This window comes from Lepidochelys olivacea (genome assembly GCF_965140295.1).
Source record: "Lepidochelys olivacea isolate rLepOli2 genome assembly, chromosome: 2".
Classification (NCBI taxonomy): Eukaryota; Metazoa; Chordata; order Testudines; family Cheloniidae; genus Lepidochelys; species Lepidochelys olivacea.
In genome coordinates, this window is record NC_140412.1 from 215,532,757 (window position 1) to 215,559,349 (window position 26,593).

The following is a 26,593-nucleotide window of genomic DNA, read 5'->3' on the forward strand; positions in this document are numbered from 1 at the left end:
CATTTCCTCAAAGGAAGCAGGGTTTGCTCCACTGAGAGCTGGCTAGAGGGCAGTCCCCCAAACTGCATGGATCTTGGGGGCTCAGCAGGAGTCAAGGGGCATCACAAAGAGGTGGTCTTCAGTGATGAGTTAATATTTATTAATATTAAAAGGCCTAATCCAAAACCCACAGCAGCAAACTGAAAAATTTCAATAGATTTTGGATCAGACCCTAAATCAGTAAGCAGTGTGGAACAGGTAAATAAAATCACACAGAGAAAAGTACAGACATCTTGATCACAGCTGCTATAAAAGTTATTCTACAACATTAGAAGAATTCCTCACAACTAAATATCACTGACTACATTCCATACTTATGACATTCCATTATGAAAATCTCCATGCTTCACAAACATAAAACAAGATTAGAAACATTCATGAATAGATGGAATCCTGTTAATGACTTTTGGAACTAAAATGAATAATAAAAATATGTATTTCATAACAAGTATGTTTTGTAATATGTAATTCTCTTACTTAAGCATGTGTGGATATACAGTTGTGATTTCTATTATCCTTTCATTTTATGTAAATAATAATAAACAAAAAAACCCAAAATCTTTCTTACCCATTGTTAATGTGGGACATAAAGTGTATTTGCAACTTGCATCATATTCAGTTAAGTCATTTATAACTGTAAGGCTGTATTGGTCTGTTTTCTATTACATCCCCCCAAAAAGCCTATGTTAAAGGAATATTAAGGTTACAAAGTCAAACATTAAAAAGTTAGGAAATGCCAGAATTCAGGTTGCTTGTACAACTTTAATTGTCCCTTTTGTGTGTGTGCATTACAATAAAGTCTTAATTACTTTATCACATGCGTTTTCTTTTCTCAGGACCCCTGGCCAGACATCTATGTGACATTCTGTTGTTCCATTTCATGCCTGTATTTATTTGGGTTTCTTTGTAATCAGTTCATAATAGTTTTAAAACGATTTCATGTTTGGTAAAACCATATTATGTTTTTTGTCTCAACATCAGCCTTTGGTGAGGGACTTTGTCAAAGGCTTTCTGAAACTCCACATACAGTATATCCACTGGATCATCCTTGTCCACGTGTTTGTCGATGCCCTCAAAGAATTCTAATAGATTGGTGAGTTATGATTTCCCTTTACAAAAGCTGTATTGACCCTCCCCCAACAAATCATGTTCATCTATGTGTCTAATAATTCTGTTCTTTACTTAGTTTTCAACCAATTTGCCTGGTACAGAAATTAGGCTTACTGCCCTGTATTTGCCATGATCACCTCTGGAGCTTTTTTTAAAAATTGCAGTCGTATTAACTATCCTCCAGTCATCTGGTACAGAAGCTGATTTAAGTGATAGGTTACATACCACACTCAGTTTCATATCTGAGGTTTTTTCAAAACTTTTGGGTGAATACCATCTGGTCCTCATGGCTTACTACTGTTTAATTCAATTTGTTCCAAAGCGACTCTACTGACACCTATGTCCGGGACAGTTCCTCAGATTTATCACCTAAACAGAATTGATCAGGTGTGGGAATCTCCCTTACATCCTCTGAAGTGAAGATGGATGCAGAGAATTCATTTAGTTTCTCTGCAATGGCCTTCATTGAGTGCTCCTTTAAGACCTTGATCATCCAGTCGCCCCACTGATAGTTTGGCAGGCTTCCTGTTCTGATATACTTAAAAAAAAAATTGCTGTTAGGTTTTGAGTCTTTTGCTAGTTGCTCTTCACATTCTTCTTTGGCCTGCCTAATTGTACTTTTACACTGGACTTGCCAGAGTTTATGTTCCTTTCTATTTTCCTCGGTAGGATTTGACTTCCAATTTTTAAAGGATGCCTTTTTGCCTCTAACCTTTTCTTTTAGTCTGTTGTTTTGCCATGGTGGCATTTTCTGGTCCTCTTACTATTCGTTTTTATTTAGGGTATATGTTTAATGTGAGCCTCTATTATGGTGTTTTTAAAAAGTTTCCATGAAGCTTGCAGACATTTCATTCTTGTAACTGTTCCTTTTGTTTTCCGTTTAACTAGGTTCCTCATTTTTGTGTAGTTTCCTTTTCTGATTTTAAATGCTACTGTGGTTGGCTTCTTTGCTATTCTCCCTCCCCCTCACAAAGATGTTAAATTTAATTATATTACAGTCGCTATTACCGAGCAGTTCAGTTATATTCACCTCTTGCACCAGATCCTGTGGTCTACTTAAGACTACATCAAGAATTGCCTTTCCACTTGTGGGTTCCAGACTAGGTGCTCCAAAAAGCAGTCATTACACTAAAGGAGTCTAGAAACTTTATTTCTGCATCCCATCCTAAGGTGACATGTACCCAGTCAATATGGGGATAGATCCCCCATTATTACTGAGTTTTGTATTTTTATAGACTCTTTAATCTCCTGGAGCAGTTCACAGTCACCACCACCATCCTGGTCAGGTGGTCGGTAGTATATTCCTAATGACACTCCTTATTATTTAATCATGGAATTTCTATCCATAGAGATTCTATGGTACAGTTTGACTCATTTAAGATTTTTACTATATTTGACTCTATACTTTCTTCCACATACAATGCCACTCCCACACCAACATGATCTATTCTTTCATTTCTATATATCTTGTGCCCTGGTATTACAGTGTTCCATTGATTGTCATCATTCCACCAAGTTTCTGAGGAGCCTATTATATCAATAGCCTCATTTAATACCAGGCACTCAAGTTCACACATCTTAGTATTTAGACTTGTAGCATTTGTATACAATCACTTATAAAATTTGTCAATATTTAGTTGTCTGACTTCATGTGATGTAATTGAGTGGGACTCTTTTTCATGTGACTGTTTCTCTTCAGTTCCTACCTGTACTTTATCAACTTCTATCCTCTCCTTTTTACTAGGTTATAGAGAATCCCCATTAATAGATCCTCCCTTATGGGATGTCTCTGTCAGAACGGTGTGCTCCTTCACACCTGTCATCTTTCCTCAGCTTTAGTTTAAAAACTCCTCTACTACCTTTTTAATTTTACATGCCACAAATCTGGTTCTGTTCTGTTCTAGTTTGGGTGGAGCCCATCCTTCCTCCTAATAAACCTAAAACTGCATGCACTGTGTGTCCCTAGTCCTCTGACTGCTCAGTGCTGGGACTGGACAACAGGGAATGGGTCACTTGATGATCACCCTGTTCGTTCTGTTCATTCCCTTTGAATCATCTGGCATTGGCCATTGTTGGAAGACAGGATACTGGGCTAGAAGGACCATTGGTCTGACCCAGTATGGCCATTCTTACATTCAAAGGTGGAAAAGACCCAGAGGATATCTAAACCATCCCCCTAACTTTCCAGGACTGTTCTTTACAGTAAATTTTCAAGTGCCTTGTTCTGTCTAGTTTTCAAAACACCCCAATTCAGTAGTCCATCCCTATTCAGCAAAGTGCATAAGATTGTACTTATAGTTAAGTATGTCTTTAAATATTTTGTTAGAGTCTATCTGAATACAGAATTCCACATATGAGTCCTATAACCATGTGGATACCAAATTGTGAAACATATTGTTTTGGTTATAACAACATAAATTGTCATAATCATCAGTTAATTAGTTGTGTCCATCTACTCTAACTATTTCATAATGTAAATTACTTTGATGTGCCAGATAGCTTCCTTTTTCTTGAAGAATGTGCTAGCATGTGCTATACAATACTCACAAAAATACAGTTAGAGACTACAACACTTCTAATCTTGGCATTCCTAGTAAATTAAATTGAAGAAAAGCCTTCAGAAACTCAAATCCAGGAAATCATGTGGCCCAGACAACACATCAGATGAGATGCTGGAACACAGCACCTAGCATCTAAAGTATCTTCTTCTAAAACTCTTTAATGGAACTGGATGTAAAATGAAATTTCCCTCCTATGAAAAAAATTGAATTTTTGAAAAAAAAATTATTCTGAATCAGGACAAAAAGTCAAATATTCAAATCTTTTTGTGGAGAAAAATTCTAAAAAATCCATTTTGGGAGCACCAAAACTGAATTTTTCAGCTTGTTTCCCAGGCTGCCCGGTGGACTGACAGCAAACCACTGTTATGTTAAATTGAATGGAATAATAAATGAGCACAGAAAATCAAAAGGTATTCATGTGACCCTCTCACTGTACAACACCAAACAGTTAAACATGGTTTGGTGTTTCAAGTACAGCCTACTTAGTCCAGTGGCAAAAGCCACCACTGAAAAACTTATAAATCTTTTATTAAAGATACAAAAAAGAAAGGAAAAACCATTAAAACAGTTGAAATGTAAAATATTAAGTAAGCCTTTTAACCATATCATTTATTCCCTTTCCCTTTAACAGCAGAAAGTTGTTATGGGGGAAAAATCCCTGTCTGCCAGTCTTTTAGATGCTATTAAAGATGGTATTAACTGTGCTTTTTGGGAAAAAGAGAAGAAGTTAATCGAGATGGGTTGCAGCTGTTGTTGCTAAAGTCTGATCCTACTTTCTCGAAGACAACCAAGACAAACACACTAAAGGGCAGAAAAAGAACAGCAAAGACAGAAAATGGAGCTTCTGTCTCTGATGCCTACTTGCAACCTCACTGCTGGAGACACATAGGCACGGTACATGGTCTTATCAACCACTCTGAGACCTGACAAACTTGCAGCAATGTTAGGCTGTTTAAGACATTGCTTTTAGCTGCCTTTCTGGCAACAAGCTCACAATAACTGTATTGCAATAGATGCAGTCTTGGCTGAAGAAGCCAGACTCATATTAAACAAAAGACAAAATCAGAGAGATAGTAAAGAGAATAAATAAGGTGGTGGAGAAAAAAAGGACACAGGAAGGAGGAGATAATAGCACGAACCCAAGTCTTATATCCCATGTGTTGTTCAGGATTTAGCCAGAGCTGGTGGAAGTGGCAATGTGTCATGGTGGACTCCAGAGTCCCGGAGACGGTGGGAGTGGCAGCCATGATTTTGAAAGCTCGCTCCTTTCAATCTCCCCATCTCCCCATCACCACCATTTTGATCCTACTCCCAACTCTTCTTTTTAAGGACTTCCAAAAGTGGATGAGGGATGGAAGAGCTCATCTCTTCATTATTTTTTCCACCAGTTAGGCCTAATTTCCGACACACCAATTTTGGTCCATTAATATCCAGTTCCTTTCTCTTCTTGTTTACCAGTTATAATCTTAACACACTCCTTGGGTGGATTCAATAGATCTTTTTGTTTGGACTAATTCAGTCTTCCCATCTTTAACCACTAGCTGTCATTTCTAAGCAATTTTATGTAACAGGCCAAGCTGAACTTTTGTTACCTTGGACAATTTAGAGTACAGGCCTCTGCACCAAACCGGCCAGACTTCCAAAAGTTTCTATGGCATTGACACAGTCCTGTGAAACTGTTTGGTTCTGTAGAATCATCATTTTCTGACAGAAGCCTAATTCTCTTAAAAAAAAAATTTCAACCAACTCTGGTTTAACCCAACTTCCCAGTCTGGATACGTCCCTGAGATATAATCAGATAGACTATCCCAATATAAAAAAGTGGAGATGTTCTCAACTGAAACTACTACAGAGTTATCTGTTTTAGCAGCAACATCAACAAACCTCTGCAGCAGCATCAACAAAAGACTAATGCAGTATCTCACCAACCACAATATAATACATGAAAGCCAAACTCATTTCCACCTGGAGAAATGAACCACAAATCACAGATGCTCATTAACAAAAATGTCAGAAGTAAAAAAAGGGAAAATATTTACCTGCTTCATGGATTTTAAAAAAGCTTTTGACTTAATCTTAGTCTAAACCCAGAAAAGAGAGGCTGCTCAGCCATCAAAATAGAGGAGAAACTGAGATAGACACTTTCTACACCAAGGTCCCAAATACAAGAATCATGAGAGAGATTTCCTCAAAGAATTTAAATTTTTAAAATATGTAATCAAAGATCAATGAGGAAAAACTGTTTCTGACCCTCAGAGAAAGGACAGAAATGGTAGACATAGCATCACACTATGTAGCAACTTGCCACTGGATCAGGAAAGGACAGTAATGATAAATGGACACAGTGAAGAAAACCCCAAATATAGTGTGTAACTTTATTCTGGATAGGTTGTACCAAATTCTGGCAGACACCTGAGTGGTCTATCTTTTTTTTTAAACACTTTAGCAACACTTGTATAATTTACCATGCCAATAATGTCTCACTGAATTGATAGCCCATGAAAAGTCATACCTGAACATCATTTTCTGGTAACTAGTCATAGGCAGAACAAAGAGATGGAACTAGACCTTGGATTAGCAATAACTTTGATGCATTACTGGCCACTTGGCTCAGAGATGACTGACGAATATCCAAGCATAATCCCAGTTTCCAGGTGCCAGTGCTGTAATAATAATAATAGTAAAACAAGTGCTATCCAAAATGGAGCTTTTCATTGGCAAAGGGAGATTCTAAATTACTTTGCAATACCTGGCCAATAATAAATGTCATGCTATATAACACTTTAAAACTATATATTGAATAGTTGGAATAAAAATGTATAAGAAGTCTTTCCCCTCCACTATTCATCATTCACTGATTTAAAGCTTGTTTCCATATTCGAGAATAGTATTAAATAATTAAAGCAAACTAGTCTCAGCTCAGGGCTGGATAGAATTCAGTCTAAGGCAGACTGTAGTGTCCAACCCACTTTTCACCTGTCTGAATTCCCTTTAAGAGTTTATTGCTTAGTGCTGGTGCAGTACTGTTAAGAGACCCAATCAGGAAGTGTCTGGGCCTGCTCTGTTCCTAGTGTGGGTGGAACAAAGTTCTTCAGAGAAAAGAAAAATATGATCTGTCTACAGATAATCTTGGGCCAGTTCCCTAATCTCCTCTAGGTAGACCAAAAGCTTTAGTTACCTTGGTTCCCAGAATGATCTATTAGTCAACAATAGAATTCCAGTCTTTAGACACAAAATACTTCTATGTTTTTGATCGCAACATAAGGATAGAAAACATCTAGTTTCCTATTTTAGTTTTTTCTACAGTCACTGTTTGGGGTGAGCTTTACTAGTCATTGTTTGGGAGGAGAGTTAGGCCCTCTTCTATAGCAATATTATTGGATTTTTTTCCACACTCCTCTATTTTACAAGTAAATCACTGGAAACCCTTGCTCCAAGGTTTCGAATCTTAAGCCGTGAGCTTTCAGCTACATTCACAGCCTGAACAGTAGTGAGCGCTGGACAACCTACTGTGGTTGACACAGTGTTAGTGTAGGTTTCAGAGTAACAGCCGTGTTAGTCTGTATTCGCAAAAAGAAAAGGAGTACTTGTGGCACCTTAGAGACTAACCAATTTATTTGAGCATGAGCTTTCGTGAGCTACAGCTCACTTCATCGGATGCAATTCATCCGATGAAGTGAGCTGTAGTTCACGAAAGCTCATGCTCATATAAATTGGTTAGTCTCTAAGGTGCCACAAGTACTCCTTTTCTTTTAGTGTTAGTGTAGACACTGTATAACTTATGTTGACCTTAACAGTCCTCTAGCAGCTGTCCCAGAATGCCTGACATGGTCTGCTCTGGTCATAATTGTGAACTCCACTGCCCAGGAGTCATGGAGACCAGAAGCCACCGAGCCCTTTAAAAACCCAGCTGTCTCTTGCTGCACGCAACTGCCCAACACCATGGGCGGCCAGTGACCTGGCCTTTGGGGGAAGCTAGCCCTCGGCCCCTCTCCTTGGGCCCAGAGCCCTCTCCTTCTTCCCTTCTGCCCCACTCCCCCGCAGGAGCCCAGAGCACCCCCACCACAGCTCCCGGCACCAGCGCCCCAGTCCTGTGCGGCCAGGCCCAGAGCTCCAGGCAGCGCGGCTGCACCTCTACCAGCCTCAGAGTGCCCTGAGTCACTACAGGAGGCAGGGCAGTCAGCCCCAGCCAGTCTGGGCCAGCCAGGTCAGAGTGCTGGGAACCACAGGAGAGGGCCTGGCCTGCGGGTGGAGCATGGGAGGATCCACATTAGGCTATTTGGGGAGGCACAGCCTCCCCCTGCCTATGATACCCGCCGCCCATGCCCAACCGACAATGCCACCTACACACTCCAGACACATTCCTGCCTGGAGTAGACAGGAAGTATTGGATCTCCTGAGCCTGTGGGTAGAAGAGGCTGTGCAGACCTCGCGGTCATAGAAACACGGACATCTACCAGCAGATTGCATGGGGGATGCAGGTGAAGGGGTATGACAGGGATCGCAGCAGTGCTGCGTGAAAGTGAAGGAAATGTGGCAGGCAAATCAGAATGCCAAGGTGACAAATGGTTGATTTGGTGCTGAGTCACAGACCTGTCACTTTTGCTATGAGATGCAGGCCATACTTAGTAGAGACCACACCAACACCCTGCAGTTCACTCTGAGAAGCCCGAGGACTCTGCTGAGAACAGTGAAGAGGAGGATGGGGACATACAATTTGGGGTTCCAGCTGTGCTGCAAGCCAGGATCTGTTTGAGATTCCATCCCAGTCCAGTCAGCCCTGGTAGCTGAGCTCGGGTAAGCCCGATGCAGGGGAAGGAGCCTTGGGTAAGTGTGTAAATGCATTTCCCACTACTCTGTTTAAATGTACAGATGGTGCCCAACCCCAGCATTAACAGGACACAGGTATCGATTTTTCATTAAGCTACTCATTCTAGAAGAGGTATTGGTACAACAAAGAGGTAGAGCTGTTATTGTTCCCCTCGAGAGTTAGGCAGGGGAGCGGGTGTGGAGCAGTTTATTTATGTACACAGGGATGTCCCTTGAATCCTTCTGAGAGATCTCAATGAAATTTTCCTGGAAGCATTGTGCTGTCCTCTCCCAAAGGTTTCTAGGCATGGCAGATTTATTCCTTCCTGTATGGAAGGATACTTTCCCACGCCGTCCACGATGACCCTGGCAGGCACCATTACAGTAAATGGGCTAAAGGTAAATGGGCCTGAGGTGGATTTGGAATGTAAGCAGCAGATGTGCTCTCTGTGCCTTTATTCTAGCCCATACCTGGTTTTACTACTTCCTGATATTTTCCTGATTTTAATTAATTCCTTTCTAAATGACAACGTAATGGCTAGCCCTTCTAATCCTCCTTAGTGACTGACATGTCTTGCCTGAGTGTCATCAAATGGGGCTGTGACAAACTTTCCCCACACTTCAAAAGCAAAAATGAAACATCAAAAAGTAAGTGTGTGCCTGGTAAATACAGCCAAGCTCAGAAACAGAAAATCAAAATATGTCTAGAGATTAGAGCAAGTAAAAGAATGACATTTTCCCCCAAAATTATTAGTCAACATTTTCTGATTTTCCAAATATGTTGTTCACTCCATAAGCAGATCAACCCCTTGCAAAATAGTGTGGTTTCTCTCTTTAAAAGTAGCTGAGAGCTCAAAAATGTAGACATGGGGGCACTGGACCCTGTACTGTCAGTGACTTTTTGAGAAACGAATGGGCCCGGGGGGCTCATTTGGTAAGCCCAACGGGCTATGTCTGATATCCAGAAGAAGGGAAGTGGTTTAGTGTAGCTGGAGCTATAAAGACAGGTTTCAGAGTAACAGCCGTGTTAGTCTGTATTCCCAAAAAGAAAAGGAGGACTTGTGGCACCTTAGAGACTAACCCATTTATTTGAGCATGAGCTTTTGTGAGCTACAGCTCACTTCATCGAGAAAGCTCATGCTCAAATAAACGGGTTAGTCTCTAAGGTGCCACAAGTCCTCCTTTTCTTCTTGGAGCTATAAAATGTGCCCCCAAACTTGCAAGAACAGAAAAAGCTGGAGCTAAACGCTAATTAGTCACGGAGCAATTAAAGGTTTGCCATTCGAAAGGGCTAAAATAAACAACAAATCCAACCGGAAGGAGAAATCGAGAAACTGAACGTTGCCTTGTCTCTCTTTTTTTTATATCCGAGCCCTTGGGGAGCGTGTCCTGCGTGCTCCCCAGAGCAGGCCGCCGGTACCGGCCGTGTGTGCTGGCCTGGAGGAGAGGGGTGGGATGAGGGAACTGCAGGCTCGGGCTCAAGCGGAGGGGGAAGGGAGCGGGCTGCGGTATTCACTTGCTCAGCGGCTTGGCTTCCGCCTCTTCCCCGCGGGCGGACTTTCGCCCCGGGCTTCTCTCTTCCCTCTCTCTCGGTAGGGAGGCAGCCGGAGCCATGGGCGGCCCCGCAGCTCCGCAGGGAGGCCTCTCGGGGTCCCAGCAGGTCCGCATGATGTTCTATGCCCTGCAGCCCAATGAGAGCTCCTTCCCCAGCCTCGAGGAGGTGCCCGATTATGTGAATAAGGTGAGAGCACGGCGGCGAGCTGGGCTAGGGACAGGAGATTTCGCTCTGCCTGTCGTCTCCCGGCCCGCCCCTCGCTCCTCTGTCTCTGTGTCCCTTGCATCCCCCTGTCTGCCCCTCTCTCTGTGCCCCGTGCCTGGCCTCACCTTCCTCCTCTCTGCCCCTTGCAGCCCCCTGCCTACCCCTGTGCCCCGTGCCTGGCCTCACCTTCCTCCTCTCTGCCCCTTGCAGCCCCCTGCCTACCCCTGTGCCCCGTGCCTGGCCTCACCTTCCTCCTCTCTGCCCCTTGCAGCCCCCTGCCTACCCCTGTGCCCCGTGCCTGGCCTCACCTTCCTCCTCTCTGCCCCTTGCAGCCCCCTGCCTACCCCTGTGCCCCGTGCCTGGCCTCACCTTCCTCCTCTCTGCCCCTTGCAGCCCCCTGCCTACCCCTGTGCCCCGTGCCTGGCCTCACCTTCCTCCTCTCTGCCCCTTGCAACCCCCTGCCCACCTCTCACATACCAGCTGCCCTTTACAGCCCTTCACTCTTTTCTCTGCTTGTCCCTCTCTGCTTGGATTTCACCTGCACCTCAGTATTACCAACCCCAGGCTGTCCAAAATGAGTCTACCTCCCTTCCCCCAATGAGTTTGCCATAAAAATAATGAGACTTTAAAATGCTGCCTTTTTATTTGCCTTCTAGTTTCTGAGCCTTTAGAGTGCACTAGCTTCCTGTTTTCAAGCTTTCTGCAACCACGGGGGCTAGGAACTTTTATTGTAAATGAAAGCTGAGATTTCCATGCTATCTCTTGATACTAGCAACTGAGGTTTTAAGAGAAACCTCAGATATTGTGAGACTGGTGATAACATTGCAAGGTTTGACAATCTGTGGGTATAATGGGTGAAAAATTGAAATGGATAGCTTTAATATAAGGGGAACAGATATTATTTTCTCATAAGGAGTTTGAGATAGTACTGTACCCTGCTTCCCAGAATATGCACATAGATCTCTCTGCCCTGAAGAGCTTGCCACCTGGCTGGGACAAAGAAGAAAGAAAGCGACTATTTCCATTTAAAAAAATGAAGATAGTTAAAATGAAGGAGAAAAAGAAGCTTTGGGAGAGTCAGCTCAGACTTGTTTGTGCCATGCACACCCCAGCTTTAGTTAACTTTCAGATGATCTGTTCCGCCCCTAGAACCAGTCAAAGACTTGCTGTACCAGATGCTAGGGATGGATTATTTATTATTTTATTATTGTTATCAGTAATGCAGGAGCACCCAGGAGCCCCAATTAGAATGGGGCCCCATTGTGCAAGGCATTACAAGTACATAGGCCATGACTACCCTAGAAAAAGTTTACCCATATAGCTCTACCACTTAGTATAGACACAGTTTATGCTGGCAAAAGAGTGCTTTGGCCAACATAGCAAAATAATCTATATTGGCAAAAGCATTTTTATGACGTTATAACTGCAGTGACACTCGGGCTTTTCCCAGTATGTTTTGCAAAAAAATTACACCCTGCAACCAATAATGGCAAAAGTTTCTATGCTGGGCATGGTAATGACAAGGCCTTTCCTTGAGGAGCTTACAATTTAAAGGATAATATAACAGGTGGATGAGACAGCAAGTGTTTAAACAAACGGATTTTTGGGGAGTGAGTGCAAAATAAAGTACTTTAGTATAAGTAAGCTGTATACAAGGACTTGGAAAATTTATCAGACCAACTTAAGTGTTTCTGCGGGAGGGACTCATCCAGTTGGCAATGCCTTCTGAATCACTTGAGTATCTCCAGTGCTACTGCTGAGTAGAGAGGGGGAACTACAAAACGGAGTGCTGGCTTCCTTTTAGAACAGGAAGCCTAAACCTATTAGCTCCCCCTACCTTTAATATCCGCCTCTGGTTATAGCAGGATTCTGAAGTAGTGCTTTGTGGAGAGCCAGCCCCTGTTTCTCACCAAAACTTCAGGCAAAAGAAAGGGTGTTTGGATACCATTTGGGACACTGGCCCTCAACCATACTCAGGGGTCCATTTTTCCATATCAGTTCGTAGATAACTGAATTTGGAAATTCCTCTTCCCCTTAATTACCAGAAGGAAAAGGGAAAATTCTGTGTACCTTTCTTCCCTCATTTCAGGGTATCTGGAGTGTTGCAATATGGAATGGTGGTTTCTCTGTGCCCCTGTGAAGCTTCCTGTCTAACATGGGTGTAAGAAGATGGGGTAGACTCGGCTACTCTACCCTTCTTCCCGGACTCTATTTCTTGGATCCTCTCCTGGTCCCACAAATGGGCAGCTCTAAAGCTTGACTCTGCTTCTGCTCATAGCTTTCACAGCAGGCAGCAGCATGCTCTACTTCTGCTACTTTGAGAAGGTATGAGCAGCAGCAGAGGTGCTGAATGTCTGTGTCCAATCTCAGGAATACGTAGTACTGCTGGTCTCAAGTGGTCAAAAATCATGAGTTGGCCTCACCCCTGAAAAAATCATGAAATTGGCTTGAAAAATTATGAGGGTTTTTTTTGAAAAGTGGCTTTCTTTTAATTTGTGTCTGTTGAGTGCACTCGGTTCATGTTTTCAGGCTTTTCTGCTCTATCATGAGAGCTAGAAACTTGTATTTCATTTTAAGTGAAAGCTGGGATTTTCATGTAATAAGCTTACAGGAGCTGTGACTAAGAAAACACCAAATACTGTGAGATCTCAATAAAATCATGAGAGTTTGCACAGTGAATATAATATTCCACCAGTTTACATTTGGTTCATATTGAGAATATTATTTTGCATCCAGAAGGACTTTTTTAAAATGACACTTTAAATTCTGCGGAAATTGATGATTTAAGTGCTCACTCAACAAAGATAGCTTCCTCCTGAATGCTGAGAGTGGACTGTTCAGGCTACAGATGAAAGCTAAATGGAGTTCTTATCAATCCCAAACCTACTTACAGTATTTCTGGTGGTGTGGTGGGCAAAAAGGTGGGAGTTGGAAATGGATGGGGCGAGGAAAGTACTTCTAGAGTTTGAAACCTAGGTTAGTTGATCTCTTCAAACTGCTTTCTGACAACAACAAGATTTGTGGGAGAGGAACAGCAGTTGACTTGGATTCAGACGCTCAGATCCATAAATGAGAACTGTTTACTGGCAAGCTTCTTGACTGGCAAGTGGGTAAGACAATATGAATGGTGCCCCCTCTGGCTGTCTGACATAGCACTCCCTGTTTGAGAACCAAGAAACACTGTCAGATGGCTGCGTGTGACATAATCACACAATGGGAAACAGATGCTAAAAGCGGTAGTTGTAAAGGAGTTGCAGTAGTGACAAGAGTGTACAAAAGTCAAATATTTTAAGCAGTGTAGTTGTTGGCAGGTAAAACAAATAGCTATGCACAACATAACCATATGTTTCCTATTCACCATTCTCCCTTCATCCTTTAAGGTTCCCCCAACTGGTGTCCTTCTCTGGGTCTGTGCAATTTGCAGTGCCGAACTTGCTGCTCCATAGCTCAGTCCCATACGGTAGTATGAAGGCCCGGATCTGGCTCCTGGTATTGAGGTCAATGATCCCTTACAAGGACTGGGCCTTTAATGTGCCAATTCTTCTCCCAGCTGTCTACATACTCATTTTTTTAACTTGTCATTGAGCTTTGGTCGAGAGGACGGGAAATGTTTGATACAGCTATTTTTCTAACAAAATGCTATATTTTTAATCATATCTCAGAAAAAAATCATGTTTCCTATTTAGTATTGAAGCAGGTGATGCAAAAAACCAAAAAAAGGGAATATGGTTTTATTGAGAACTGTGTAGGATTGTTGTATTTCAAATCAAAAATATTTATGACTTATTGGTCCCAAATTATCAATATTGATGTACCTGTTTAGGTTTGTTCCAGGAAGGGGATCTTTGAGGCATTCTTTTGGCTTTCAGTCATTGGGTCTCCATTCTTTCCAAAAGGTTTCACGTTATAATTTAGAGTCCAGTCCTGCAAACACTCACTGCTTGGCATAGTGCTTTAAAAACTTCATTGCAACAACTCAGGTCTTAGTCAAGGCCTATATATTCCACTACTGTGGAATTTGTCACAGAATTCTTCCCTTCCCTCATATTTGGGAAGATAAATTAAAACTGGGACCAAGTGTTGCGTTGCCTTCTTGAGACTTCCCACAGCAGGAAAAAATATTTCTGTGTGGTTTAAGCCACCCACATTCACCTTGGTTGGCAGTTCATTCTGTATCCTAGTGAGGGAAGTGTAAAGGTCTGTCTTGTTATCTATTTGACACCAGATCCTTTGGGCAGAGACACTCATCTAGTGTGCTTATTCCACAATCCCTGCCTGCCTCTTGTGCCTCCCCAGTGCCAAAAGCCTCAAATGACCCGTCACCAGCTATGCAAACCTCCTGTTTCATTCCTGACAGCATCAGTAATAGAGGTATAACATTTTGTACAGCAGTACAGAAATCTGCTGTGCATTGAAAACTGGAAATGAGGGGAGAATATAAAGCAAATTGAATTCAATATAAACATAAACAGGTGCTGTGAATTAAACTCTGCCTTAACAGTAGCAAATAATGTGTTCCATTTAAATGTTTGCAGGATTAAGTCTTTTAATCTGGGCAGAAATAGCTGATGGCACCAGATCTGATTTTTTCATACTCTTGAACTCAAACAGTGACCGCACAAACTTAAGCAAGCATAATCATAAGTTTATCTTAAAATTCAAGTTGAAATCAATGGAACTATGCCAATGTAAATTTTTAGTTCTTCAGTGTTTGGTGTCTTGAGGTCATTATTTTTTTCCCAGTGAATCACGTGGTAAAATGCCCATTCATTCACTTGCAATCTGAAGATGCTGCTGGTATGGCTGGAAAAGGATTTCGGCTGTACAAAACAATCTACGGCTCTTACGGAAAAGTTCCTGTAGCCAAAGTCAGCACTATCCTCCCACCTCCAGTCAAAAAGATTAAATGAGAAATCATGTCCTATATGGAAGTGCCATCCAGAATGAGACCATCTGGAAAATTTGTGGCAATGTATATCAAGTGTTTTATATGTACACAAGGACATGCAATAATCAACTCAAATTTGTTTACAAATCAATATATATTTATTCAACTTTTTGCAGATATTATTTTCTTTATTGTTCATATCCATTTTTGCCATGAGTATAGTTAAAATTTTCACACCGTAGCCCATTACATCCTCTAGACACAACAATAATAAAGAAAAGAAAAGGCTTGGGGAGGACCATTCTAAAATGTCATTGTGGTATCTTCTAACATATGATGCTATTCTGAGTAACCTGCTTGCTATCGTGTTCAGAAATTTATGCAGAATTCAGTTTGTGTTATAATTGCTCTTCTCAAATCCCTTTTCAGGCTACGCCGCTTTTCCTTGTCTTGATGCTGTTGGAGTTTGTTGTCAGTTGGGTTTGGAAGCATCAGGCACCAGGGCGGATCAATGATAGCATAACTTCTGTCTCTGCAGGAGTCCTGTCTCGACTTCCAGAGTAAGTATGACTGTTGTATTGGCTTTATTCATTCCTCATTTGGAGGGAGGGGGAAGAATTGCCTTATAAATATTTTAAAAGGTTGTAGTTAACCCAAATTAATTAGTCAAGACGTGGATGCAGCTTTGCCAAAAATTGATTTTGCATTAACAAGGTGTAAATTTCTTTCTGAAATGTAACAGTAAATTTAATATTTAAAGGATATTAACCAAGTCCAACTCTGTCTTGAAATCTGTGACTTTGGTTAGGTAGACTGCTTCTTGTGTTACAATACAATGTATATTTAAATCTGTTTTCTTCTGTTAGCTCTCAGGCAAGAGCAAAAAAATATACATATCTCCTTTCCATTGGTCTACTAAAAAAGAAACGTATGTTGAAGTAATAAGGATAGATGATAGATTTCTCAACATGGGCCTGATCCAGTGACCATTGAAATCAATGGGAGTCTCTTGTTTAACTCCAGCAGGTTTTTCATAGGTTTTTAAGGCCTGAAGAGACACTGTGATAATCTAATCTGACCTCCTACATAACACAGACCATAGGACTTCCTTTTATTAATTCCTGCTTTAAATTCAACAGCTGTGATTGAACTAGACCATATCTTTTAGAAAAACATCCAAGCTTGATTTTAAAATTCCCAGTGTGGGTGGGGGGAGGCATAGCTCAGTGGTTTGAGCATTGGCCTGCTAAACCCAGGGTTGTGAGTTCAATCCTTGAGGGGGGCCATTTAGGGATCTGGGGCAAAAATTGGGGATTGGTCCTGCTTTGAGCTGGGGATTGGACTAGATGATCTCCGGAGGTCCCTTCCAACACTGATATTCTATGACTCTGTGATCCATATGCAAGTTGTTTCCTATGATTGGTTACCCTCATTGTTAAAAATGTGCACCTTAGTTCTAGTCTGAATTTGTCTAGCTTCATCTTCCAGCCATTGGACTTTGTTATATCTTCGTCTTCTAGATTGAAACTATCTCTGTTATCTAATTTCTGTTCCTTATGTACGTATTTGTAGGCTGTGATCAAGTCACTCTTATCTTTTCTTTGATAAACTAAGTAGATTGAGTCCTTCAGTCTTTCTCTATGAGGCATAATTTTCAGTTCTTTAACCACTCTCATGTGTCTTATCTGAACCCTCTGATATTTCAACATCCTTGTAGTGTAGACGACAGAACTGGACACAGTGTTTCAGTAACACCACTAACATCAATGTCAAGTACAGAGTTGATTTAACCTCTTCTCCTGCTTCATATTCCTCTATTTACAAATCCAAGGACAGCATTAGCCCTTTTGGCCTCAGCATCTCACTGGGCACTCACATTCAGCTGATTATCCACCATGACCCCAAGTCTTTTCTAGAGTCATTGCTTCCCACGGTAGTTTCTCCATCCTGGAAGTATGGCCTACATTCTTTGTTCCTAGATCAGGGGTTCTCAAACTTCATTGCACTACGACTCCTTTCTGACAACAAAAATTACTACGTGCCCCCAGGAGGGGGGCCGAAGCTTCGCTCCACCAGGTGGGGGGGGTCAAACCGCGAGCCCCACAGTCCTGGCGTAAAGCTGAAGCCCAAGGGCTTCAGTTCCAGGTGGGGGACCTGTAACCTGGCCCCGCCGCCCAGGGCTGAAGCTGAAGCCTGAGCCTCGTTCGGCCCCGGGCAGTGGGGTTCAGACTTTGGCTTCAGCCCCGGGCCACAGCAAGTCTGTGCCAGCCCTGGCAACTCCATTAAAACAGGGTCACGACCCACTTTTGGGTTTTGACCCACAGTTTGAGAACCGCTGTCCTAGATGTATGAGTTACATTTGGCTGTATTGAAGCACATGGGCTAAGCAGTCCAGATCATTCTGTATCAGTGATCTGTCCTCTTCATATTTATAACTCCCCCTTTTTTTGTGTCATCTGCAAACTTAATTAGTAATGAGTTTGTTTTCTTCCCAGATGTTGATAAAGATGTTAAATAGCATGGGGCCAAGAACTGATTTCTAGGTGATCCCATTAGAAACATAGCTGCTCAGTGAAGATTCCCTGTTGGCAGATACATTGAGTTAGACCGTTTTTAATCCCTTCAATGTGTGCCATGTTGATGTCGTATTGTTTTAATTTCTTTAATCAAAATGCCGTGTAGTACCAAGTCAAATACCTTACAGAAGTCTAAATATGTTTTATCAACACTATTAGCTTTATAAACCAAATTTGTAGTTTCATTTTAAAAAAAGCTGTCTGGTGAGTTTGACAAGATTTATGGCTATGGTTTTGGATCAGGCCCCCAGAAAGTATGGGCTACATGTGGTTGTTTATTTCAGTTTTCAGGAGCAATAGCCTTAGAAGTTGCCATTTAAAGAATTAAGCAGATACATAGAAGATATCAGCTAGCTCTTTTTCCCAACGCTGCCTACACAAATCAGAAATATTCAAAAGAAATTTGCTTAATTATTTGGTTGGTTATTTCATGTTACTATTTTTTCAAGATGTTAATTCTATCCAACCTGTTTTGTGTATCAGTTTTTATATAAACAAGAAATTCTTTCAGTAATTGATGAGCAGTGAAAATGACTGTACAACTGAGAAACCTCAGTCAGACCTTATTTATGAAATAAATGAAATCAATATGTATTTTCAGTTGGAATTAATGTTGTTTTCTAGAGATTCATACACATCACAGATTTACCAAATCAAAAAGCTGTATTTCTGGTCTGGAAAGACCAGGGCAGATTATGATGAAGGTCTGGGTGTATAAGGAAGTTAGCAGTTTTGGTACCATGGTATAAGGAAATTAGCAGTTTTGGTACTATGTCTCATTTTTATTTTAAGAGCACTACAATTCACCAGATTCATCCATCCCTGCAAAAAATATTTATTAAGAAAAATTGCATTGTATGCATATAGCTCAATTTTGCAAGGTGCTGAATGCTTTCCTCGCAGTGGCACTCAACATTTTGCAGGATTTGGCTCTGTGAATGCTATGCACGTATTATTTTGCAAGGTTGGGAGAATTTGGTGAAGTGAATGACCACTGAGGACACTCAGCACTTTTCAGGATCTGGCCCTTGGTGGTGGCACGGGCACTGAAGTGAAGATGCATACTGTACTAAGATTCTCATCCAGCTCACAGATTTAAAAATTTTATTAAAGTTAATGTTTAAAATCAAATTTACCCAAGTTAAGAGGGAAGGTACTGTACATCTGGGGTCAGGCTTGCGCTATGGGGGATTGCAAGTATCGGTTACAAGGTTCACGAGGTACATACATATCGCATAACCAGCATAGATCCAGATTGGGGTGTGGGTCGGCGTTCTCGGTTACTTGACCTAGTACTGTCGGTGTGCTGTGACGTGTTCCATGTAGATGTCTCTGGACTACCTGATGGTGTCGGACACCATGAGCTATCTCATGAGCTAGGCGTAGCGTTGACTGACTCCGCACGCTCTCAGTACCGGCTCGTTGTGGGGGTCCCATGCGCCCAGGGCTCCCACAACCAGGGTGTGGATCTGGACCTCGTAGCCCTGGGCTCTCTACTACTATGTGAGATCTGGGAACACTTTAGCTCTTTTCACAGTTGTCTTTTCAAGCAAGAACTGTGAAAGGCTTTTAGCTTTCTGAGAGTACATTCACAAAGCAGTTACAAATCATAGAAGTTAGGTGTTAATTGCCAGTTTCTAATGATGAATGCTTGGCCTAACACTGTTTTTTGTCAGTTAAAGGAGCTATGGACATTAGATAGACTAAACAGGACAGAACTGAAAAGGAGAACATTCTGTCTCCCTCCCCATCTGCCTTTTAGTGGTGTAAAAGAATTGGGATTAAAAAAAAAAGAAAGCACAAATTTGTTGCTGAGCTTTCCCCTTCAGTCAGTTCCTTTTCATCAAGAAAAGGGTAGGGAAATCTGACAGAAACTGCTAAAACAATATTTCAGCAGAACCCACAGCATCAGGGGAAATCCTAGTGCAAATCATTAACAGCTGAGGGTTAGATTAACACACCATTGATTGTATCCTCTCCCAGGGACTAATTTTCATTTTCTCAACTAGCTGAAATGGTTTGCCACTTCCTTAAAAAAATCTGTGGTTGAAACTAAAATGGTGTGCTTCATTCTATTAATCCATTAATTAGAATGAAGCTTCAAATGCGTCATCACAAAGAGGTTTTTGGATTATGGGGAAAATGAGAAGTCATGAAAACCAAATTCAGTCTCTGAGCATAGTTTTCCATTCCACAATCTGGGTAACAAAAGTGTAGCAGACCTGAGGGAAAAGTTTTTATTCTGTGTTTTGCACTTCATTGGTAGAGAAAATGAAAAACACAAATTGTGGGAATTAGTATGCCATATACAGGCTATATATATAATTTGTGTATAAGGGAAAAATCTTATCAAACATGGGAGTGCATCTTGCTTGTAATCCCCCCCCACACCCGACTGTGAAGCATGTAACAGAGATGCTTGTCGTGGATATACTACTATTTGCAACGTAACCTGTACGCTTTTTAAAAAAACAATTGTTTCCTCATACTAAATATGATATTTGATGGAAAGTAGTTTTTTTGGGGGTAAACTGGATGGACTTATTGAACTTGATTCCAGTGTGAATAGAAGTTGCAAAATTTTGTCATTAACTTACATGTGGTTGGCCAAAAAATATTTTGAGAACTTTTATCATACATAATTATTTCCCCCAACAAACTGTTGCCAGGATGCCTGAAATGTTGCTGTTTTTTTTTAAAATATATTCTCCCAAGAGAAGTCTTATTCCAGATATAAATATCTACTGACCAAGTATGTGTATTATTTCTTACTGGTCCATTTCTTCTGTTAAAGCAGCAGAATATAAATCAATTCAAAATGTGTTTGGGGGATAGGTACATTTAGGTAGGTACATTTTCAAACTAGTTGGAGAACTCCCAATTTGATGTGCAGCTCCACACTATTTATTTATATATATATATATATATATATATATACACACACACACACACACTTTTTTGTTGGTCATGTCTGCAATGGAATTTTCCATTCCAATGAGAAAGGTACAGTTTTTCAGACTCTTTTTTTAAACAGAGGATATTAAAGTTATTTGAAATATTGTTAACGTCCAGAAGAAAGAGGGGAAAAATGCCTTCTGGATTTTTCATACCATTATGTGTTTCATAAGAATTTTTGCACCTTATTTGTGGTGTAGTAGGGCTATATTTCCTAAAGTTGTTAGTATCTCATATACTAACCAATGCAATTAATTGATTTTTTTTACCAAAATTGTGCAAATTCCTTTTCTCATGTAAAATTTAAAACCTAGCAATCATAATTTCCAGACTTTTACATGTCAAGGGGGCTTTCTCCTCCAGTCTTTCAATAGTGGAGATTGATGTAATCTGAAAGTGTGAATAAGTGAAACTCCATGCCATAATGGTCAAAATGGAGTAGACAATCTGTGCCCTGAGAAGCTTCCGTTGATTTAGAGGCAGTGAGCCTGTGTACATACATGTACACATGCAAAAGAGTGTGCTGGATTTAGAGGGTACCTTAAAACAGAACTTGGTTTCTAAAACATTTGTAACTCCTAACTTGTTGATCACTCCTACTAGAGGAAAATGTGCAATTTTCAATTCCCTAATATTTTTGTTTCCATTTCTCTATTTATTAGATTTACCCTGACTCAACACAAAAGTTACATCTGTTTAACTAAAAACATATTTCTAAATTGATCTAGTTAAACTGATGTGTAGACAAGCTTAATTTGATTTAACTCTGGCTTTTACTGATTAGCTCAAGTCGGCTCCTTGCTGACTTAAACTAGAATTGATACAAGCTAGAATTAAGAGGGTCTGTGCAAAAGTTTACATCAGTTTAACTAAATCAATTTAGAAATATACCCTTAGCTAAACTAATGGAACGTTTTGCAGAGACCATGTCTTAGAACATCAATCATTGTGAGTAACTGCATGTGAGCCCAGTTCTGTACCCATTGAACTCGATCCCATTCTTTCCATTGACCTTGGCGGTTGCTGGGTGGACCCTGTGTTTGAAAGAAAGCCATTAGTTCAGTTTGTTCACACACATGGGTGTGTAGGAACACAGATTGTGAGCTATATTTACTGGGATTTGAGATGGGTTTTTATTTAATACCGCTTTACCGCTCAGAAAACCCACATTCCAGCTCCACCTCCCCAATCTGTTTTCCAAACCAGGTTATATCACACTGAATTATATTACATATGTTCTTGTTCTTCATTAGGATAAATTGGCTCAGTCTGCATACTCTGCAAAGATGTAATGTAATAACTATATTTTTGTACCAGTGTGTAGAGTACTTCACTGTGTAAAACACAATATATTTACTAGATAATGTATTAAGCACAGTCAGTATTCCACTAGATGGAGTACAAGAGCAGCAGTTTTAAAGGAGGCCAACCTAATTTGCTGGGTCAACATCCCGAAGTTCTGGGAACTAGAAAAAACGATTCCTTAATTATTTCTAAAATCAAACAGTACAATTTAAAAATAATAGACTTTCAGAGCTGCATATAACAGTGTGAAAAAAGCGAACTGTGGCCTTTTCAGACTCAGGAGCCTGACCCAAGCTGTTGATTTAGAAAATCCACATGAACATGTAAATATTTTTTCCTCATTTCACCATATGACATAAAATAATGATTCATTACAGTTATTTCATGACATTTTTAAAAGGCCGTTACTCCTTTTTGTGGTCTTGGAAAAGTCACATGAATTTATTCTGGGCTGAATGGGACATGTCCATCCCTCATTCCCAACTGGTATAAGTATATGATACTGGTGAATGCCATGTGCCTGATTCTGGTCTCACCTACAAAGCATTGTAAGCCCATTGGGTTCAGTGGAATCACCTCTGATTTACAATAGTGAGAGATCAGAATCAGGCCCCAGGTTGAAAGAGATACTGAAAGAACATTGCTATTTCTATAGCATCATATATGTACATGGAGCTCATATATAAATACAATTTATTAAGACAATTCTCTGTGCAGGATTGTAGTCTAGGAACCCATCCTGCAAATCCTAAAGTCTTTTCTAAACATACAACTTGTGCCAGTTACACCAGTATAGTTAAAGCAGTACAACCTCCCTAGGCCTACGCAGTTTTGTCAACAAAAGTCAGCTTTTGTCGACAAAACAGCGGAGGTGTACACACTGAAAAGCCCCTCCCGCTGATGTAACTTCCCTGCTATGCTGACATAATAAAACCACCTCAACAAGTGGCATAGAGATTTTTGCGATGTAGTTAAAGCAACACAGCATCAGTGTAGATACTGTGCTCCGTTATGTCACCCTAATTGGCCTCCAGGAGGTGTCCCACAAAGCCCATCTTGACTACTCTGGTCAGCAGTTTGAACTCCACTGCCCGGAAGGTACACAGGTATGTGCCCTTCCCCCCATTTAAAGCCCCAGGAATTTTTGAAATTCCTCTTCCTGTTTGCTCGGTGTGCACAGTTCATACAACATCTTCCCAATTGACCATGCCTATGCTGCTCTCCTGCTTGGAGCCCACTGGAGCTATTGGATCTGCTGAGTCTATTGGGAGAGGAGGCTATGCAGTCACAGGTTAATTCCAGTTATTGGAACTTTGATACCTATGGGCTGATTGCTAGTGATGAAGGAGAAGAGGCACGAGAGGGACATGCAGGAGTGCCATGCTAAGATCAAGGAGCTGGGGCAGGCGCACCAGCAAGCAGGGGAGGCTGCACGCCATCCTCAGCAGTGACCCCACCTCCACCGCCAAGAGCCCCGTGGATACTTTTGGGGGACTGGAGGCAGCGGCCAGTGAACTCAACCCCAGTGACGAAGCGGTGGAGGAGGAAGTGGAGCATGTGGCAGGGTCGTCCGGTGGTGTGGCAAGTCAGGACCTCTTTTTCACTTCAGAGGGGTCTAACCAGTCCCAGCACTCTGGCTCTGGCACGCAGGATGCAGGAGAGGGGAGCTCCGGTAAGTGCTCATTTTGCTTTGTTACTGCACGGTGAGAGGAGATTGTGCCCTTGTGTACTTTGTTATATGGTAGAGGAGGGATAAGGGACAGAAAGTAACAACAGAACCTGTCCATCTATGCAGTGGGGATATGGTGGAAAAGTTTGTTAATGTTCACGGGGATGTCCCGGGAATTCTCCATAGAGATCTCTAGGAAACTTTCCTATGGGTACTCTGCAATTCTCTGCCGAAGGCTCTTTGGAAGAGCTGTCTTATTTCTTTCCCCACCGTAGGAAACTTTGCTGTGCCACCTGGCAATTATTTCTGCAGGGATCAAAGCACCACACACGTGAGCAGCGTATGGAGCTGGTCTGAAGCCACACTCTTGCAGGAGATGCACCCTTGCATCCTGGGTTACTCTTAGGAGTGAAATACCGGGTTTGATTACCCTAGCCTGTGGAAAAGGGTACCAATATTCAGAATAGTCTCCCTAGCCACTTGTAGTAACTGGCTTAGCAAACCACCATTTGTCCCTTCTTGCCCATTCCCCCTTGCCAGTCCTCCCGCCCAAAACTCCCCATATTTGGGACTTGCACCAACCTGTTTTCTAGTCAAGGGACAGTGAGAAAGAGGTGTGTGTAACTGTCTCTGTTCATTGTTTCTTTGTCTTCTGCAGATGTGCCCTTGAGGACCCACTCCTGCACATCAGTGGAGCGCCTTCATCAGATAAGGTGGCGAACCCGGAAGAGTAAGGAGGATATGTTTCGCGAAGTGCTGCAGTCAACAGATGCAGCATATAGTGAAACGAGAGTGGAGGGAGACAATTAATGAAAGACTGAGGCTTTCCTGGAAAGGACACGGGGCAGGAGTGGATGATAAAGTTCCTGGAGGGCCAGACAGAGATGATGAAGTCTCTCATTACCCTGCAATCATAGAATCATAGAATATCAGGGTTGGAAGGGACCTCAGGAGGTCATCTAGTCCAACCCCCTGCTCAAAGCAGGACCAATCCCCAATTAAATCATCCCAGCCAGGGCTTTGTCAAGCCTGACCTTAGAAACTTCTAAGGAAGGAGATTCCAATCTGAGCACATCCATGTACAACTTTCCCTGCAGCTACTACAGAACTCTGGTCCATGCCCTTCCCAAACTCCCCACTGCATTTTTCACGTGTTCTCGGTTTCTCTCAGTACCCCATGCACTCCATAGCTAGGGACTGGTCTCCCAGCGAAAGCTGGAGTACACACAGCTGTGAGAGCCCTAACCGTGAGACTGTTCCTCATTCAAACATCCTCAGTTTGACCAAAAATTTGTGTTTTGTCCTGTTGTTAAACTTAAGTCTTTGAAATAAAATGAATCTTTATTTGTGTCATACACACATCAATCATTGCTAACATTAAAACACGGTGGCTATAGGTAGGAATATTTACGTAGTACAATTAACATTCAGAAATCAAGCACTATGGAGTAATTCAAGACGGCAAGTAAACATTGCCTGGCCACATGCATCACATAAAGACACGTTACTGAGAATCATGGTCAAAATGCTGCTTCAAAACCTCTCTGCTTCGAATAGTCTTCCACTGCACCCCTCTAATTGCCCTTGTATCTGGCTGCTCAAAATCAGCAGCCAGCCGATCAGCCTCAGTGGTCCACCCCGGGGAAACTTTTCCCCCCCATTGCTTCACAAATATTATGCAGAGCACAGCAGGTCGCAATGACCATTGGAATATTTTCCTTATTGAGGTTCAACCAGCCAAAAAAACAGCACTAGCCACCTTTTAATCGGCCAAAGGCACATTCACTGGTCATTCGGCACCTGCTGAGCCTGTTGTTGACGAACTCCTTGCTGTTGTCAAGGTTCCCAGTGTAAGGCTTCATGAGCTACAGGAGCCATGGGTAGGCAGGGTCTCCCAAGATCACTATGGGCATTTCCACATCCTCCACTGGAATCTTCTGCTTCAGAAAGAAAATTCCAGTGTACAGCTTTCTATACAGGCCAGTGTTCCTAAAGATGCATGCATCATGCCCCTTCCCTAACCATCCCACACTGATGTCAGTGAAAGACCATGAAGAAGTAACTTTTTCGGTTGATGTACTTTATCAAAAGATGGTCGGGGGTCAAAATTGGATATGTGGTCCATCTGTCACTCCTCAGTTAGGGAATTCTATTGCCTCAAAGCCACTGATTATTTCCTGCACATTACCAAGAGTCACAGTCCTTTGTAGCAGGAGGCAATTAATGGCCCTGCATACTTGCATCACCACAACCCCCACAGTGGACTTCCCAACTCCAAACTGATTTGTGACTGACCGGTAGTCTGGAATTGCCAGCTTCCACACAGCGATGGCCACTAGCTTTTCCACTGTGAGGGCAGCTTTCGTTGTGGTATCCTTGTGCCGCAGGGCGGGGGTGAGCTCCGCACAGAGTTCCATGGCAGACAATACGGCAGGCATCACTGATCTACTTGTTGTACCAATAAAATAAAAACCAGCAGGATCTTATTAGAGGGAAAAAGGCAAAATACCACATTTATTGTGAATACAGAAAGAATCATAGTAAGCAGTTAGTTATAGTTATAACATTCCATTCAATCTCATATTTATTCTCACATTCATTCATACAAACATACACACACACACACACACAGGTTCTGCAAGGTTGTTATCATAGTTACCAGCCTTAGAGTTGCTCATGCCAAGCCACTGGCCAGGTGGTCTGGACATGAGGAGGGAGCAGGGCCTTGTCAGATGCTCATCTGATGCTCCTGGAAGTTGGTTTGCAGAATCAGACCCCAAAGTTCTCACTTTTTAGAGTCTATTTTTATAGGAATTTCTTCCTATGCCAGTCTATGGGAATTGCTTCATCATGCTGTTGCTGAATCAATCAGCAGATAGCACATTCCTGACGGCTCCAAGATGTTATCTTGTTCTTTGGTTC

At 41.8% G+C, this 26,593-nt stretch overlaps 1 protein-coding gene across 1 annotated transcript in view; it reads left to right on the plus strand.

Annotated features, from left to right (window-relative positions):
• The first annotated feature begins 10,054 nt into the window (after positions 1–10,054).
• The window catches only part of AGMO (alkylglycerol monooxygenase), a 270,471-nt gene continuing 253,932 nt past the window's right edge, over positions 10,055–26,593 (plus strand). The window contains exons 1-2 of the mRNA XM_084621348.1: positions 10,055–10,260; positions 15,596–15,726. Coding sequence (XP_084477474.1) covers positions 10,132–10,260; positions 15,596–15,726 — 260 coding nt within the window. The 5' untranslated portion in view covers positions 10,055–10,131. The remainder of the gene's footprint in view (positions 10,261–15,595; positions 15,727–26,593) is intronic.